Source organism: Choloepus didactylus, chromosome 7 (genome assembly GCF_015220235.1).
Source record: "Choloepus didactylus isolate mChoDid1 chromosome 7, mChoDid1.pri, whole genome shotgun sequence".
NCBI classification, from domain to species: Eukaryota; Metazoa; Chordata; class Mammalia; order Pilosa; family Megalonychidae; genus Choloepus; species Choloepus didactylus.
In genome coordinates, this window is record NC_051313.1 from 61,763,621 (window position 1) to 61,783,003 (window position 19,383).

The window sequence follows — 19,383 nt, forward strand, 5'->3', positions numbered from 1 at the left end:
GGATTAAATGGGTTGTGACTGGGTATAATAAATTTAAGCCTAAACATTCTTTTAGGCCCTGAAACAAATAAGTACTGCTACTGGTTAAAGTCAGTAATGTCTTACAACCTGCTAGCTGTCTTGCTGTAGAAATTATAACGTAAGGCCCTTGAAATAGATGCCATCATCAGCCCCAGCCTCCAAGCATTCATCTGTTTAAACACATGACAGAAGATGGTGGATGAGAGTTCAGCAGCTACTCATGTGGTAGGAGTGGTTATTGTATTAGGACATACTTTGTTGTAGGCCAGCAACTTTTGAGTTAAAACACTGCAGCTGTCTCTCTTCCCTTTGCTTACATCTCTTTCACTCTTCTTTTTTTTTCTTCAACAAATTCACTTATTCTTTTCCCCCACAAACATTTTGTGTAGTTCCAAGGAGCAACAAATTCCAACTTCCTACTTGTAGCAGTTACACCCTTATTGTCTGTCTGAATAGATTTCAGTGTTTTACTGTTTTTTTATTTTTTAAAAGGCAACGGGCAACCAAGACGGAGGTCCATCCAAGACTTGACTGTTACTGGAACAGAACCTGGTCAGGTAAGACCTAACATTCAAATTCTCTGTCTTTGAAGAATATAATAATAATGGGTAAAAACTGATATTTTTCTATAATATACTCTGCAAAATTAGTTTTTTGAGTTGAAATTACAACCTTGACCTAAAACTGTGATCAAGAAGTTCATTGACACTTAGACTTAAATATTTAGGAAAAAAAATTATAGATGCCATTATTAATTTAACTTGAAGGGTACTTTATGAAGATAGATTGATTAAACTGCATGGGAAGATAAGTTCTTCAGTAGTGCTCTCTGTGTCTTATGTAGTTTTTATAAATGTTTTAATAAGGAGGTTTTCAACTCCTTATTTAAATATTCTAAACTATTTTCATTTTTACTGTCCTTAAAATGAATCATTCACATTGTCTTCTTTTTACTAATGAGAGGAATTAATATTTCCTCATTAAGATGCCACTCCCCTACAGTCACATAGAGCATTTCCATACCTGTAGAATTCTAGTATCTTTTAATTTGGTATGTCCACTGGCCTTGTATGTTTGTGAAATATCCTTAAGATGATATTTACTAAGCAGCAGATAGATAAACTCTAAAAAGGCTTCTGTCCCAGTTTTTCTGATTTTCATTCTTTATCTCTGTATTTCTACATGCTTTTCTCAACTCCCATTATCTCTTTCACTGCTTCTTTGTAGATGATCCAGACAGTGCTATATAACTTAAACCATTACTGACTGGTACAGAGTTCAGTAGATTTAACCAACCAGGTATATAAAAGTAGCTGTCAGTTGTTTTTTCTTTTTTATTCAAATCAATAGGCTTGACATATATAATTTATATCATATTCTGCAAAATGAATGAGGACCAATTTATGAGGGATTTTTTTGTGGTTGTACCGAAATAACTTCTGTGACTGCAGCTTGTATCTGAAGTAACAAATATCACATTATGGTCCATATTCATGTAAAATTTTAGCATTATATATTATAAACAATGTGATTTAATTTATGGTAACATATATTAGTACTTTTCACCCAGAAAACTGGGTTTTTTGTTGTTGTTGTTGTTGTTCAATTTTTACAACATACTTTAAATTTTGGAAATTCTTTGTAGTCATTAATAAAAATTCAAAAATACTTTACAGCCTTCAACTTAACTAAAGAAAACCACTTGGGTTTAAATGATAAATATCCTTGATCTTCATTTATTTCTGGAAATATTTTTATTTCACAGCCTATAATGCCTGTACACATTATCTGTATATACATGCACACATTAATTTACTTATATATTTTGTTACATGTTAGTGACCAATTCCTGATTTTACTTATTTAGAAGTGTTTTTCAGTGTATCAGTTCCTGTGGGACTCCAAAAACTTTTGACTGACGTTCCCCATTTTCTCCCTCTCAAATTCTTTGGTTTAATCAGCCCATTTAGTAACAGTTTGACGTCTGGCATTTGCTTTGATTCCTTAGAGGCTTGATGAGCTCAGACTTTTAAACTACTGTTTACTATTGCTACTAATATTCCAGTTATGAGAACCTTTAGCCAAGTGTTCTCCCTTTGACTAGGAATGAGAAGTTTGCCCTAAGACACTTCAAAAACGTCTGCTACAGCAAGTTCTGTTCTCTATAACCTACTGTAGAGGCCTTGCTGTGGTTCAGAACTGATCTCTCCATCCCTCCCACAACAAGCCTTTACTTACCTATTTCCTTACAAATTCCGTATTACTTGGCATTATGAGCATTACCTTTTTAAATTTGTAATACCTTCAAGTAGTAAAATGCAGTACTTGAGACAAACTTTGATTGTTGGAGAATGAATTATCATAAACTACTCCCAAAAGATTTGGGGAGAAGGTGTTTAATGTGACAGTGTAACCTGTTCTAAAACAGATGATATATAGCCATTGTATAGTCAATTTTTTAAATCAATCCACTTTTTCAAAATTACATAAGTATTTTAACCCTAAAATGCCAGATGTTCAGTTTGGGATGATACTGAAAAACAGTAATCTTAATGTACTATGAAAACATTTTCCAATAAAAATTTCATGATAAATGACCATTAAATTTTTTTAATTATTCATGAAGATAACATTTCTTATTTGAAGAAAACAAGTATTCACAATATGGATTTTCAAAATTTGAAGATAGAGCTCTTTTTGAAGTCTGGCTTAGGAAGAGTGGGTAAGTGCTCAGGTCTTTTTTTGGCCATAGAAATGGATAGAGAGCACGAAGAAAAGAATCTGGCCCACCCAGTACAATTATCAGAGGGAGAGAGATAACTTAACAATAAAGTTTAACATTACATCTCATAGAGAAAAGTGAACTGAGTAAAATTTGCACCCTGACTCTTAACTCGAGACATTGTCTTAATAAAATCACTTAGATTTTCCACCTGTAAACTAAACTTAAATGGGTTGCCATTTCTATTGAGAATAGTTAACGAAGCAGACTTCTTAATTAAAAACAGTGATATAAGTACATGTGTAAAAGATTGCAGCTTCATAACATACGACTTACTTATTTTTTTGTTTTTTTTTAATTTTTTAATAAGATTTATTCACATATCATACAATCATCCAAAATATACAATCAGTTGATCACATTACCATCATATAGTTGTTCATTGATTACCCCGATCTATTTTTTTTAACATTTTCCTTGTACCAGAAAAAGTGATGATAAGGATAAAAAAAAAAAATAGTGAAAAAAGAACACCAAAATCGCCCCCCCCATTTTTCCTTGAATTTTTTTTTCCCCCATTTTTCTACTCATCCATACATACATACACTGGATAAAAGGAGTGTGATCCACAAGGTTTTCCAAATCACTCTGTCATCCCTTGTAAGCTATATTGTCATACAGTCGTCTTCAAGAATCAAGGCCACTGAGTTGGGGTTTGATAGTTTCAGGTGTTTCCCTTTAGCTATTCCAGTACATTAAAACCTAAAAACTGTTATCTGTATAGTGCATAAGAATGTCCTCCAGAGTGACCTCTCGACTCCATTTGAATTCTCTCAGCCACTGAAGCTTTATTTCATTTTGCATCCCCCTTTTAGTCAAGAAGATATTCTCAATCCCACAATGCCAGGTCCAGATTCTTCCCCGGGAGTTATAACTTGCATTGACAGGGAGATTTACACCCCTAGGAATTAGTTCCCACTTCGGGGGGAGGGCAGTGAGATCACCTGCCAGGGTGGCTTAGTTAGAGAGAGAGGGCCACATCTGAGCAACAAAGAATAATTCAGGGAGAGATGCTTAGGCACAATTATAAGCAGACCTAGCTTCTCCTTTGCAGTAACAGGCTTCTTAAAGGCAAGTCCTATGATAGAGGGTTCGGCACATCAAGCCGCCAGTCCTCAATGTTTGTGAGAACATCAGCAACCATCCAGGTGAGGAAGCCCAACACCTCTGCATTTTCCCCCAGCTCCTCAGGGGGCCTCTGCATATTTTTTTTTTTCCATTTCTTTTTTAAATTAACTTTCTCAAAAAATTTAAAAAACAATAAAAAAAAAACATTTCGAACAAAACCAAAACAAAGGAATAAGAAAAAACAAATACTCTACAATAACAAATATCCTAGAATTACCGAACCAAAACAAAGGAATAAGAAAAAACAAATATCCTAGAATATCAAATATCCTAGAATTGCTTCCAACATGTTCGTATTCTACCCCAAGAAAATATACAGACTATAACCCAGGAAAAGAATAACAAAAACAGATAACCTAAGGTAACTACATTTCTGTGAACTTGTTCCTACCATACCCACCAGAAATTAACAAACCATAGTCATTCCTGAGCATTCCCAGGACATTCAATTTACCCACAATAACTTATCTGTTCTTATTAGATTATCATTCCCCCTTCACTAACTGCTATCTATCGCTAGGTCCTCTGTGTTCTACATTATAAACCATTTATTTTACATTTTTCAGTGTTCACATTAGTAGTAACATATATGTTTCTCTTTTTGTGCCTGGCTTATTTCGCTCAGCATTATGTCTTCAGGGTTCACCCATGTTGTCATATGTTTCACGACATCATTCCTTCTTACGGCTGCATAGTATTCCATCGTGTGTAATACCACATTTTATTTATCCATCATCTGTTGAAGGATATTTGGGTTGTTTCTATCTCTTGGCAGTTGTGAATATTGATCCTATTTACATTGGCATGGAGATATCTCTTCGTGTCACTGCTTTCAGATCTTCTGGGTATATACCAAGAAGTGCAATTGGTGGATCAAAGGGTAACTCTATATCTAGTTTTCTAAGGAGCCACCAGACTGTCTTCCAGAGTGGCCATACTGTTATACAGTCCCACCAACAATGAATAAGAGTTCCAGTTTCTCCACATCCTCCCCAGCATTTGTAGTTACCTGTTTGTTTAACGGTAGCCATTCTAATTGGTGTGAGATGGTATCTCATTGTGGTCTTAATTTGCATCTCCCTAATAGCAAGTGAAGCTGAACATTTTTTCATGTGTTTCTTGGCCATTTGTATTTCCTCTTCAGAGAACTTTCTTTTCATATCTTTTGCTCATTTTGTAATTGGGCTGTCTGTACTATTGTCATTGAGTTGTAGGATTTCTTTATATATGCAAGATATCAGTCTTTTGTCAGATACGTGGTATTCTGGTTTGCTAATGCTGCCGGAATGCAAAACACAAGAAATGAATTGGCTTTTATAAAGGGGGTTTATTTGGTTACACAGTTACAGTCTTAAGGCCATAAAGTGTCCAAGGTAACACATCAGCAATCAGGTACCTTCACTGGAGGATGGTCAATGGTGTCCGGAAAACCTCTGTTAGCTAGGAAGGCATGTGGCTGGCGTCTGCTCCAAAGTTCTGGTTTCAAAATGGCTTTCTCCCAGGACGTTCCTCTCTAGGCTGCAGTTCCTCAAAAATGTCACTCTTAGTTGCACTTGGGGTATTTGTCCTCTCTTAGCTTCTCTGGAGCAAAAGTCTGCTTTCAATGGCCGTCTTCAAACTGTCTCTCATCTGCAGCTACTGTACTTTCTTCAAAGTGTCCCTCTTGGCTGTAGCTCCTCTTCAAAATGTCACTCACAGCTGCACTGAGTTCCCTCTGCCCATCAGCTCATTTATATGGCTCCACTGATCAAGGCCCACCCTGAATAAGTGGGGCCATGCCTCCATGGAAATATCTCATCAGAATTATCACCTACAGTTGGGTGGGGTGCATTTCCATGCAAATCTAATCAGCACCTAAATGCCTGCCCCACAAGCCTACATCAAAGATAATGGCATTTGGGGGGACATAATACATTCAAACCGGCACACATGGTTTCCAAATCTTTTTTCCCTTTGAGTTGGCTGTGTCTTCACCTTTTTGACAAATTCCTTTGAGTTACAGAAGCATTTGAGTTTGAGGAGTTCCCATTATCTATTTTTTCTTTTGTTGCTTGTGCTTTGGGTGTAAGGTCTAGGAAGTGACCACCTAATACAAGGTCCTGAAGGTGTTTCCCTGCATTATCTTCTAGGAGTTTTATGGTACTGTCTCTTATGTTGAGGTCTTTAATCCATTTTGAGTTAATTTTTGTGTAGGGTATGAGGTAGGGACCCTCTTTAATTCTTTTGGATATGGATATCCAGCTCTCCATGCACCATTTGTTGAAAAGACCATGTCCCTGTTCAGTGGTTTTGGGAGCCTTATCAAAGATCAGTCAACCATAGATCTGGGGGTTTATCTCCAAATTCTCAATTCGATTCCATTGATTAATATGTCTGTCTTTGTGCCAGTACCATGCTGTTTTGATTACTGTGTCTTTATAATAAGCTTCAAAGTCAGGAAGTGTAAGTCCTCCCATTTCATTTTTCTTTTTTAGAACGGTTTTAGCAATTCGAGGAATCTTCCCCCTCCAGCTAAATTTGATAATTAGCTTTTCCAAGTCTGCGAAGTAGGTTGTTGGAATTTTGATTGGGATTGCATTGAGTTTGTAGACGAGTTTGGGTAGAATAGACATCTTAATGACATTTAGCCTTCCTATCCATGAACATGAAATATTTTTCCATCTTTTTAGGCCCCTTTCTATTTCTTTTAATAGCTTTATGTAGTTTTCTTTGTATAGATCTTTTACGTCTTTGGTTAAGTTTATTCCTAGGTACTTGATTTTTTCAGTTGCTATTGAAAATGGCATCTTTTTCTTGAATGTCTGTTCAGTTTGGTCATTTCTAGTGTATAGGAACATTACTGACTTATGTGCATTAATCTTGTATCCCACTACTTTGCTAAATTTGTTCATTAGCTCTAGTAGCTGTGTCTTCAGTTTCTCAGGGTTTTCCAGATATGCAATCATATCACCTGCAAATAATGACAGTTCTACTTCTTCCTTTCCAATTTGGATGCCTTTTATTCTTTGTCTTGCTGGATTGCCCTAGACAGCTCACTTTTAAAATGGTTTTTAATTCAGAAAGTTTATTGCTCATAAGATGCCTTGCCTTCTAGAAGATTTAAAAAGATACTGAGAAGCAAGATTGTAGCCCCCGACATACAGAAGCAGTTAGGCCGTATAATTCTCCTGTTGGACATAAACACTCTCACACAACACCACCACCAGACAAGGTTACACTGAGACTTCAGTAAAATGAGACAAAACAAGCTCATTTAATAATTTTGCTAAGCACATACAAAACAAGGTCACTTTGCCACCCTATCATACAAAGATGTAACTGAATTATGTGTAACTATCATCCTGGAGAAAGTACCCTTGTACTTTGCCAACTATAGTCTTTTAAAAATATGTATCTATATTATAGAAATGTTACTTCAGTGAGAATATCACAGTAAATCAGAATTTATAATCTCTATGTTTTGTGCTTGTATAATTTTAGCAATGAGGGGGATTTTTGTGTGTTTTAAATAGCTTTTAATGATCTAAATAGTAGCAATGGCCCTAAGTTTTTGACTTGTGAAAATATTTTCCTAGTTTTTCAGGTGAGACATAGAAAGCAAAGCTTATTTTTGCCTGAAAAATAATTCCTAATTCCTTTTTATAAATATAGGGTTAAAATTCTGGTCAAAGTCCAATTCTAATTCATGCCTGTTGGTGATAATTTGCCCTTGTGGTTTAAATTTGGCTTAGAATTCTTTTGCTGCCTTAAATTGCTGATGGCGTTTCTGTACTCTTGTAACCACTTCCACATCCAATCCTTGTGGTAAGTCAAATGAATGTATATGTCTCTTAAACTTTGCAGTTAATGTGGTAGTTGTGAAGGAAGGAGTAACCTAAATGGCTTATAATAGTTTGAGAGCATTTGTAGCCATCAGAATTTTAACAGTGATTTTAAAAAAAACTACTATAAAATAAGACTTCTTCTATGGTTGGTTGCAAGCAGTAACATATATTCGAGCCACAAACTAGTTTGATTTTTTCACACAACATAAGTTGTCATGATATGCTAGTTTGAATCTATTATGTTCCCCATAAAAGCCATGTTCTTTAATGCAATCTTGTGGGAGAAGACATTAATCTTTTGATTAGGGTGGGACCTTTAGATTAAGTTGTTTCCGTGGAGATGTGACCCACCCAACTCTAGGTGAGATCTTTTGATTAAATCATTTCCATGGATGTGTGACTCTGCCTCTTCTGGGTGGGTCTTAATTAGATCACTGGAGTCCTCTAAGAGAGCTCATGGAGAGAAGAAACTCAGAGAAGCTCAGAGAGACATTTTGGAGAGAAGCTAAAATATGTAATCCAGAGTTTGTCCCTGGGAGAAGCTGAGAGCCGACACCCAGATGCTTGGAGACGCTAAGAGATGCAGACAGAAAGACGTGGAGATGCTAAGCTAAGAGATGAAGCCCAGAGTTTGCCCTGGAGAAGCTCAGAGAGAGGACTCCCAGATGCTTAGAGAGAAAGCCCCAAGAGAACCAAGCAGAGAGCTGAGGGAGAGAAACTAAGAAAGACAGGAGGCCAGAGACATTTTGGAGAAAGTCATTTTGAAACAATGACTTTCAAGTATACGTTTATGTAGGAACTGATGATAAATGCAACCAAAATTCCATGTACCTGGAAGCAAAAAACCAGCAGACACCAGCCACATACATGCCTTCCCTGCTGACGGAGGTGTTGCAGACACCATTTGCCTTCCTTCAGTGAAGGTATCCTGTTGTTGATACCTTAGTTTGGACACTCTTATGGCCTTAGAACTGTAAATTTGTAACTTAATAAATCCCCTTTATAAAAGCCAATCCATTTCTGGTATTTTATTAACGGAAGCTTCAGCAAACTGGAACACATGTTACTACGTATTTCTCTTATCTATGGGTTGTATTTTTCAGGTACTCAAAATATACAGTTAAGGCTTGTTTTTAAATATTTATTTAGATTTTTAATACAAACATGTTAGCATATTTACATCATCCTTTGGGATGCGTATGTCTTGAAACCTCAAAGACTCATTTAGTTAACTTATGGATTTAAATTTAACTCATGGCATTTCTTATAGCTTTAAAGAAAGACCAGTTTTGAAACTGGAACTGAAAATATTACACCTTAATTTCATAGCTGTACAAAATCTCAGGTAGAAAAAGCAAGTGTGTGCATCAAGTGCTGACTAATAGTTTTTTGGAAAGTAAAAAGTAGAAAGAAATACTGTGGCAAAAAATTTTTTTGGAAATGGATTAAATTTAAGGAAAACCATAACTCATAGGAGATTGAAATAGACTTCTTTGTTTTCATCTCACAAACATTCAATGGCCTTTTTATTTAGTATACAAAATCCATTCGTATATTTTGTAAACCTTAGTTAGACTTTGCTTTAATGTCTCATAACTGATATTGATTCTCACGTCATAAATACTTTTATTTCTCCTTTTCAAATATTAAAATTAGAATATTAACTTAAAATTAGGCTGACTCTGAAATCCTTAAGCAGTTGCTCTTGATTTACCATAGAAATTATACCCCTGGTTAAATCAGTGTACTCTTCTTAAATCATCAAGACTTGCTATCAGTCAAAGAAGGTTAAAAGAACTCAAAAATAATTTCATAATGTCTATACTTGGTTTCTACCACAGATAACGGTGTCTGAGAAGTAAGAATTATACATTCCATCCTGGTTCTCTTTCTTATATATTCTTATTTTTCTTACATACCAAAAGTAAAGAAGCTTAAGTATCAGTCTGAGTGCTGACAGCATGTGTTGTCATTTCATTCACTGAGAATTTACTATGTGGCTATTGTGTATTCAGTAATTTCCTAGATCCTGGGGAGTACATATAAAAGTACATATGGTCTCTGCCCTAAGGAGATTATAATACATTTGAGGAATCACAAACTTTGGGAGTAATAATAAAGCATTTCAGCTTCAAGTATATGTTTATGTAGGAACTGATGATAAATGCAACCAAAATTCAAAAAAAGAAAAAAAAATCATTATGATAGGGTTTAATCAGTGAATATACTTTATATAAGAAGTGGAATTTTGAACTAAGAAGAGAATTGTCAGATGCTACAAGTCTCTTCATAGATTTCCACTTTATATTTACAGCAACGTTATTAACCTTCATTTAGTGAACATTTTATTGTCAAACATTCCATGTACATTTTATTTTATACAAAGACTTGAATTTGAGTGTTTCTTTTAACATACTGACACTGGATGTAGGATTCCTTATGAATTTATCTTTTGTGTTTTTGCTTTACATAACTCCATGTTCTATTTTGAGTCTCCAATTTGGCATTCAGCTCCACTTCAAGAAAAATCGTGTTCATTTAAAAAATTCTTATGAAATTCATTTTAGTTATATATCCTTTGAGAGATTTTGATATATAAAGTATTAGTACTTATATAAAATATAATTTATATAAGTTATGAAACCTGATAATAAAACTTATACTCATGACTACCTAACTTTAGAAATAGTACCAATCCCAGGGAGGTTCCTTGCTTGTTCCTCCCCTGAGGTTGCCTTGTCATTCGCTGGGCTACAGTGCCATCTTCTATCATCTATCGCATTTCCAAATACCCTTTATAAGATTAAGAAATTCACTTCTCTTAAATGGTTTTTAAATTTACTTAATGTGTTTTTCATAAATGGATGTTAAATTTTTTAAATGCTTTTTATGCATCTATTGAAGTTTTTCTCCTTTAATCTGTTAATGTGGTTAAGTTGCATTAATCAGATTCCTAATATTAAGCAACCCTTGTATTCTTAAGAGAAATTTAACTTTTCAAATGATTTTTATTGCTTTTTATACTGCTCAATTCTATTAATAATTTTTAGGGTTTTTGCTTTTTATTTTCATAAATGACGTGGTTTAGTAATTTTCCTTTGTCATACAGTCTTTGTTTGTGGTTCATGTTTTACTGTCATCACAGAAGGAGTTAGGGGTGTTTCTTTTCTCTTTTCTAGAATAATTTATTTAAGACTGAAAATGTCTTTTTCTGAATGTTTGATGGAACTTAACCTTTAAAACCTTTTGGGCTTGGTATTTTCCAGATTGTATAAAGTTGTTGCATGTTTAGTCAGTTTTGCTAATTTATATATTTTTTTTGTATTTTGTCCATTCCACTTTTTATATTTTAATTTATTGACCTCAAAATTCTCTCAGTTTTTTGCTCTCTGCAGTTTTCTTCCCTTTTTCCTTCCTAATGGTGTTTTTTAGAGGGGCCACTTTCTTGATCTATCTAGCCAGAAGTGTATTGATTTTCAAAAAAAAACCTTGTGGCTTTATTAATCTTTTTTTAATTACATATTTGTTTTCAAATATTATCTTTTTTTCTTTTTGGGAGGCTTATTGTTTGACTCTTTTTGTAACTATGTAAATTAGATCCCTAGGTTGTAAATTGTCAGTGATTTCTGCTTTTCTTCATATAAATATTTAGATTTAAATGTTTTCCTCTAAGTGCTTCTTTAGTTGCATCCCACAAGTGTGACTTATGTTAAAATTTAGTTGGAAATATTTTCTAATTTCCATTGTTACTCCTTTGACCAATGAGTCTTTGACCAATGAGAAACATTTTTAAATGTCCAAACTTATAGGGTTTTAAAGTTAATTTTGAAATAAATGTAAAAAAAATAATTTTATTGTGATTTGATTGATACTGATTTTTTAAATTACTTTTTTGAGATTTGCTTTTTAGTGCTTAATGTACATGGTTAGTTTTCATAAATGTTTTGAGGGTACTTGAGAGGAATGCATATTCTCCATTTGTTAATCATAGGGTTTATATGTGTGTAGCTTATTTATTATGAAGCTCTGTGTATGTGTGTGTGCTTTGTGTTTTATTTTAATCTGCTTTTATCTGTCATTTACAGTATCCCACTAAATGATGGATGTTTTCCTCTCTCCTTGCAGTTTTATTGTTCTGAAGCTGTGATAATATAAATTTTGAATTGTTACATTCTAAATTGAGCTACTGAATCTTTCATAGCCCTTTTTCTCTAGTAAATTTTTTTGCCCTTAAGTCTCTTCTCTCTGATTTTAATTAATTTGGGATAGTTTTTGCCTGATTATGTTTTTTCATCCTTTAACTTTGTTTTCTCTAACTTTGTGAATTAGATATGTCTCTTATAAAAACATTTAGTCCATCTGAAAATCTGTTTAAAAAAAATTTAACTGTAGAGTTTAAACCATTTACAAATTTACCGATAAATGTGTACTCTCTTTTTTTGCTTGCGTCTCTTTTTTTTTTTTTTTTCTTGTTTCTTACCTTCTTTTGAATTAAATATATATATCTATCATTCCATTAATTTTTTCTGCTCTGGGAGTTGTATAGTCTACTTCTGGTTTTTGAGTTATTACCTTTGAAATTTTAACAGTCATGCCCAACTTAAAAAAAAATTTAATATCTTTACCCTTATCTTGGACAATAAATGACATGCTTGTCATGTTTATAGCTACTGTTTATTCAGAATTTTTCTGCCATCTTTTTATTTGTTTGTCAGGTAATTCCATAAATTAGTCATTGTTCCCATTGTTTAAGATTGTCAATGTGTAGATTTATGACCATGTATACTAGTGTTCCGGATTGCATCTTGGTACTTACATCAAGGAAATTTTTTCTTCTTCTTAAATATTATGTGCTTTAGAATTTAGAAATTCCTATAGTGATAGTCTGTAGATGGTAAACTCAGTTTTTGCTCATCTAAGAATATGATTTTGAACTCATTCTTCAAAATTTTGTTAACTGAACAATTCTGAGTTGGCAGTTATTTCTTTCAGCACTTTGAAGATATTTTTCCACTTTTTTTCTGGCTTCTCTTGTTGCTATTGAGACACAAACTGGTATTCCTTTGTAGTTAAACTATCTTCCTTCTGGCTGCTTTTACTGTCTTCTGTTTGTCTTTGTTTTCTGAAGATTGACTATAATATTTCCCATGTTTACCTCAATATATGGATTATCTCTTATCTATCCTGCTTGAAATTTGCTGTGGTTGGAATTTGTTGTATCTTACATCCATTCTGGCAATTTTTCATGGATTCATAAGGGAGATATTTTTCTCCCTTCACCCAGAGCCAGTACCAAAAAAGACAAATTGACAATCTGTCTGCTTTTGTAGGGTATTTTTCCCCCCAGTTTACTCTTTCCCTGAAGTGAAGCTTTTCCTGGGCCTTAGCCTTAAGCAAGAAGATTCTCCAGTCTTATTTCCTATCCTACAAAAGCCCAAGGCTTTATCACCTGCTCCTCTGAGTGAACTGGTGGTCAGAACAAAAACTCCAGGCTACTCTGGGAGTAGCAAATTAAAGTACTTGCTACCCTCCTGATCCTGCTTTATTTCTGATCTCACAGTATTTATCTTACTTTCTGGTGAGCTCATCAATTTTTAAAAGGTATTGTGTGTGTGATTGCACATAAATTTTTAATTGCGTGTGTGTGTATATATATGTGTATGTTAATCTAATTTTTAGAGGATTTGTTTGTTTTTTGCAAGAGTGTTTCAGAACCTTTTGCTAGAAACGGAAGTCTGTCCTTCTGCCTTTTAATGGAAATTTTCTCTTATTTTTTTAAATCAAAAATGACATTTTTTTTTCCTCTTGTCACTTCTTTCTATAGGTGAGCAGTAGGTCATCCAGTCCTAGCATCAGAATGATCACTACCTCAGGACCAACCTCAGAAAAGCCAACTCGAAGTCATCCATGGACCCCTGATGATTCCACAGGTGACCAGTTTATTTCTCATTATAATTATCAGGTTTGAATTCATCATATTTATGTTCACTTAGTCATGTCATTGCTATAACCTTTACAGAGGGAAGCATTATACCTTAATTTATATTTTCATCTTAATAAGGTAAAATATTTAGCATTAAATTTTGTCTATTGAGACAGAATTCTTTGCCCTCTGCTTTTCCCCAGATACTTAGCATGTATTTTTTTTAATTTTTTTTTTAATTAGAGAAGTTGTACAGAAAAATAATGCAGAAAAGACAGAGCTCCCAACACCCCATCTTTGTATTAGTGTGGTACTTCCTAATTAGTGTGGTACTTTTGTTTTCATTGATGAAAGAATATTATAATTGTACTATTAACTATAGTCCATAGTTTACATTAAGGTTCCCTGTTTATATTATACAGTCCTATAGCTGTTTGCCTTTTTTTTTATTCTAGTAACATATATGCAAACTAAAATTTCCTCTTTTAACTACATTCAAATTTATAATTCAGTGATATTAATTACATTCCCAACATTGTGCTACCATCACCACCATCCTTTACCAAAACTTTTCTATCAACCCAGATAGAAATTCTGTACCAATTAAGCATTAACTCCCCATTCCCTATCCCCACCCTGGGCCCTGGTAATCTGCCTTCTAGTTTCTGACTCTGAATTTTAAGCATGTATTTTGAAGATACTTTGGTCTGGATTTTTTCCAGTTAGGAAGCATACTGTATTCTTGATAATTCAATATGTGGTTTTCCTATTACAATCCATCCTTCTGGAAGAAAGTAAAAAGTCATTTTTTTTAAGTAACTAAAATCAGCAAAATGGTAAAAATCATCATCATTATCATTATCTCAGTCTTTTGTTTTAAAGACAAGTTAATTATGTATCTTAGTGAGGAAAAAAATGCTGATAGTTGAGTGCTTTGAATCCTTTCTTACTGACAGGGAGATTTCATTTCAATTACAAAACTGTTCTGTCAAATAGACTTAAAGAAGCTTGTTTAAGAGTTATTAGAACTCCCCAAGAGTAATAACTTAACTGGCCACAATATTAGTAAAATCTACCTGTCCAAAGGTAGTGATGGGTTAGTTTTATTATAGGCAAACAGGAATTGATGTGTCATAGTGGAATTAACTTTTTCCCATCATTAACAGAATACCTTAATACACACTCAGCCATATACTCCTACACAAGGTATCATTTGTCAGAGGCAGGAAAGATGCATATATTTGGAAATATAACCATTTGGGCTTTTATATAAGATCAACTGTGTTATTAATAGTAGCATTTAAATTGAAATTCCAAAGTCAGCTTTGTGTAAAGTCAGCTTTGTGTCTACCCAACTAAAGTACTGCTTAAATGTATTTAAAGGTATTTGGCATGGGTTAATCAAGTTTATAATTTAATTTAAAAAATTAACTGTGTGGTTTGTCTGTGTCATGTAAGATAGTAGTCTTTAGCCAGAGTGTACTCTCCAGTTTTAGAAAGTTCAGATTTACTCCTAGGTTTCTCCCCTAGGACAGCCCACCCTGGACTCATCCAGGATGTTAACCACTCTGCACATGTGCAGGATTCATCATAGATGTGCTTCATTCCTGTGTTAGAAACAGAAATGCTCCTGCCAGATTTTTATCATTAATATTCAGACAGCACTCTTTTTGGTTCCTGAACTCCACTGGTGAGGGAATACTCTCCAAGACCATATAACATTTGTCCAGATCTGGCACTCAACATGATAGAGCCTCCTGGCTTCAGTCTAGACTAATCTAGACATGTCGGTCAACATGTGGCAGATTGTGAATTCATGAGGGCAAAGTCAAAATCCTCTTAAGTACCTCTCACTGAACTGCTGTTTTTCCACTTCATGTGTTCTCCCAACCTTCCCACCCTGTCTTGTTTTGTTGTTGTTTTCTTTCTGGTGCCTAAAATGTCACAAAATACAAATAATTAGAAATCATACCTAGGCTCTTGTAATAGTATCAGTTGAATTTTGTCTTTGCGTTGAAATATATTGCAAATGTGTAGTTATAATTTTTAAATAATTTTGAATACAATTTTAATAATTGAGACTTTGGCTTAGGTTTACAATTAATTAAGTCCAACTTTGCATTATGTCTTAAAAAAAGTATTGATAAGCTAATAGCATAAATAATTGGGAAGAGATAGGTAAAGACTTTTTCTTTGAAGGCTCACTGGCCCAGGAATAAATTAAGAGTTAAACAATCTAATTAATTAGATTATTTTTTATATAGGAGAGGTTTCTGTAAATTTTCTGAGAAAAACAAGACACATAGAGATTTAATAACCATAGCACATAATGAGTGCTCTTCTGTTTCAGTTTATAATATAATGGGGTTAAAGAAAGACATACTTATCTAAGAGGATTTAGTGAGAAAGATATGTAGACGCAGTAGAGGGAGATGCAGAGGGAGAAAAAACTCATAAAGGAGGTTTTCCCATGGTTACTTTGCAAAGATGTGGTATAAAACAAGCCCGTTGCTTGCAATCAGAGTAGATTACATTAAAAATAAATTCATTATGCTTTATAATAAAGTAATACATTTGCCTAGTGTTTAAATAGTTAAAAGACAAATGAATAATATAAGACCTGGCATAATCCATGATTTACACAGAACAATGAGATATGTTCTTTATTCTTAAAGCAGAAGGGAAAAAAAAGCATTCCATGTGAAGGGAATGCATACTTACAGAATATGAGATGATAGTAAGTGCTGTGTTTTGTGGGCCAGAAAACAGTATTCACTTAATTTAACCAAACTGGTGTGTGCCTTGACATTCAGGGGAAGAGGTTAGATTTGATCAGCAATTGAGACATTACAAAAACAATCTTTCATAGAATAGCCTAGCTATCTTGGAACCAATTATTACTATTAGATACTAAAAGCTAGATTTCAATTTAGGTATAACTGAGAAAGTGAAATTCCACTTTTTGGTTTTAGAGAAAAGATGAAAATTCAACAAAGGACCGTAAGTTCCTTGCCATGGAAATGACTTTAATTGTTTGAATAGCAGAATCCTTGGCTTTTTCTACCAACCCCAGAATACTGTGAAACACTGATAATATTATACTTAATTCTAAAATACGTATCAGATACAGGGTATCATCATAAGTTATAGCAAATAAAAGATTTCAGAAAGAGTAATAGGAGTAGAAATGTTAAATTGAGGGAAATCTTTCAAAGCACTTCATTGATTTTTCCTGTAAAGACAGTGGGAAATCATTTTTAATCAATTTTAGTTTTGTAGAAAGCAGTGTTTTTCTTGGGAGCATAGTTTGACTACTGTTTCAGGTGGGGAGGGTTAGTCAGAGAGATAACAAATTAAGTAATTTGTTTAGCCACTCCAGGAAAACATTTGTGGTAGTATATATGATTTTAGGGTAAGTTTCCTAAGACTTTACTAAGCAATACTTTATCCGTCTTTCTTGCGCTCCAGTGTTTCGTTTATAAACATTACTTTTTAATATGAAATACAAGCTTAATTATTTAAAATTGTCCTTCCTTTCTCATTCTTGGTTGAGATTTAATAATAATGATGATAACCATCATGACCGTGTGTTGAGTGCTTATCATTTGCTAGCACTGCTTGCTGTTCTTACATGCATTATCTCATTTGGTTGGATTTAGCTCGACTTCTGGAGTTATTTGAAAGCACATTCCCAATGACTTTAAAACACACACACACACAGAGTTATCAGTCAGCAAATATATTAGGAGGTTTCTGAACCATCACACTTAGTTTTACTGGATTGAATGTAGTTCCTCTGCTGTAATCCTGACCTTGCCTTTATCTGCATCACTCCTTAAAGGAATTACTTCTCAGAAAAAGGGCTAAATAAGTAATTCATACAGCTCATTTTTGCTCTACTCACAATGAAAGCAACTACTTATAAAATTGGAAAGTCTGTATTACTTCACAGTTATTCTGCCTGCTTCTGGAACTGTTCTATGTAAATGTTACTGTTGGGACGAGACCATTCCATGCTCCTGATGCAAGTGGCTTTGGCAGTAATACCTCTTTTCAAATATAAACCAAACTGTTCACATAGTTTGGAAAAATTGACTGGTTATTTGAATTTAACCAGTTTAACTATTTTTGGCATTACATTGAGCCACTGTTCTGAACCTCTTCTTTGTTTTCATACTGTTCGTATGCGCAATATAATCCTATCAATGACATCTCTCATTTTCTGCAGTGACTCTCATTGGAAGGGACAGGATCAGGGTGTGGGGATCACATTAGATTCTGTATCAATTGAAAATGGTTCACTGGAAGAGAACATGTCTCTTACTTTCTCTTTCCCCATTAAGAAACACTGATGTTGACAAATTTGAGACAGCTTGATAGTAAGCCTAGCATGATAAAGAATAGAAAGAAAAATGGGTTTCTTTAGGTAGAATCAGTTAAGACAGAATTTAAAATATATGGTTCCCATGTCACTATTTTTGTTTTTTATTAAACAAGGGCCTACAAGCTTTAATATATTAGATTCTGTTCCATTTATAGCCAGCTTAAATTGTAAGTATGAGAGTATGATTGCATTCTAATTGTAACTAGCTGTCCTCTGTTTACCTTTAAAATTCAAAAATAAACTTTTCTTATCATCTAATGCTTTAATCATTTTTCATTATCAGTAATCATTTTTATTTTACAAGTTATTTACCTTAGGAAAAATACGTATACCAATACTTCACACATGCTTTCTTGCTTTTTGTTTTTAATTCTTTATGACAGCAAATAAATAAAATATATGCTTGAATTCCAGATACCAATGGATCAGATAACTCTATCCCAATGGCTTATCTCACACTGGATCACCAATTACAGGTAAAGAAGTACTTCCTTCATGAATGTTTACTTTTTTCTTCTTAGAGAGTTTATCTTTAAAGCTGACTATTGTGTTCCTGTTATATATTCACTTATGCTTGTAGTAGACCTCTTTATACTTTTAAAAATCAGGTTAAAATAAATGATTCTTTCAGTTAGGTTAGTCACATTTAAAGTTGGCAAAATTGTATGTTCTTATCGTAAACATCTTACAGTACTTCCATATCTTTGTTCAAGACTGCTAAGCATAGCATTTCACTCTTTAATTTTAGTGCATTAAAATAGAAACTCATATAAGTTTATTCCTGTTTAATGTATTTTGAGATAGAGTCTCTTTTTCATATTGACTGAAAATATAAGTAATACACCTCAGTGTCTCAGGAGTAGGAAAGCTGTAAACATCTTTTGGTATAATAGAAACAATTTAGCAACCTGAAATGTACCAGCAGAGGCTAAGAGCACTCTAGACATTGTTCTCTGTTAACAACTAAAGTGTTAAAAGAGCAAGTTTAGTTGTACGGTAGCACAACGTTGTGAACATGATTAACAGCACTGAATTATATATGTGATTGTGGCTAAAAAAAGAAATTTTAGGTTGTGTTACTAGAATAAAAATTTTTTAAAAAAATCCATGGAACTGCACAACACAAACAGTGAACCCTAAGTTAAACCTTGGATTATAGTTACTAGTATAATTATAAAAATGTACTTTCATCCCTTGTAAGAAGTGTTCCACAACAATGCAAGGTGTTAATAATAGGGTAAAATATGGGAACCCTGTATTTTCTGCATGATTTTTCTGTAAATCCACAACTTCTCTAATTAAAAAAAAAAGAAAGATATGT

At 33.7% G+C, this 19,383-nt stretch overlaps 1 protein-coding gene across 2 annotated transcripts in view; it reads left to right on the forward strand.

Moving 5' to 3' along the window:
* MAP3K7 (mitogen-activated protein kinase kinase kinase 7) overlaps nucleotides 1–19,383 on the forward strand; it is an 86,635-nt gene that overhangs the window by 61,746 nt on the left and 5,506 nt on the right. For both annotated transcript variants that reach the window (XM_037842639.1, XM_037842640.1), the window contains 3 exons: nucleotides 514–578; nucleotides 13,580–13,685; nucleotides 18,477–18,538. In XM_037842639.1, coding sequence (XP_037698567.1) covers nucleotides 514–578; nucleotides 13,580–13,685; nucleotides 18,477–18,538 — 233 coding nt within the window. The remainder of the gene's footprint in view (nucleotides 1–513; nucleotides 579–13,579; nucleotides 13,686–18,476; nucleotides 18,539–19,383) is intronic.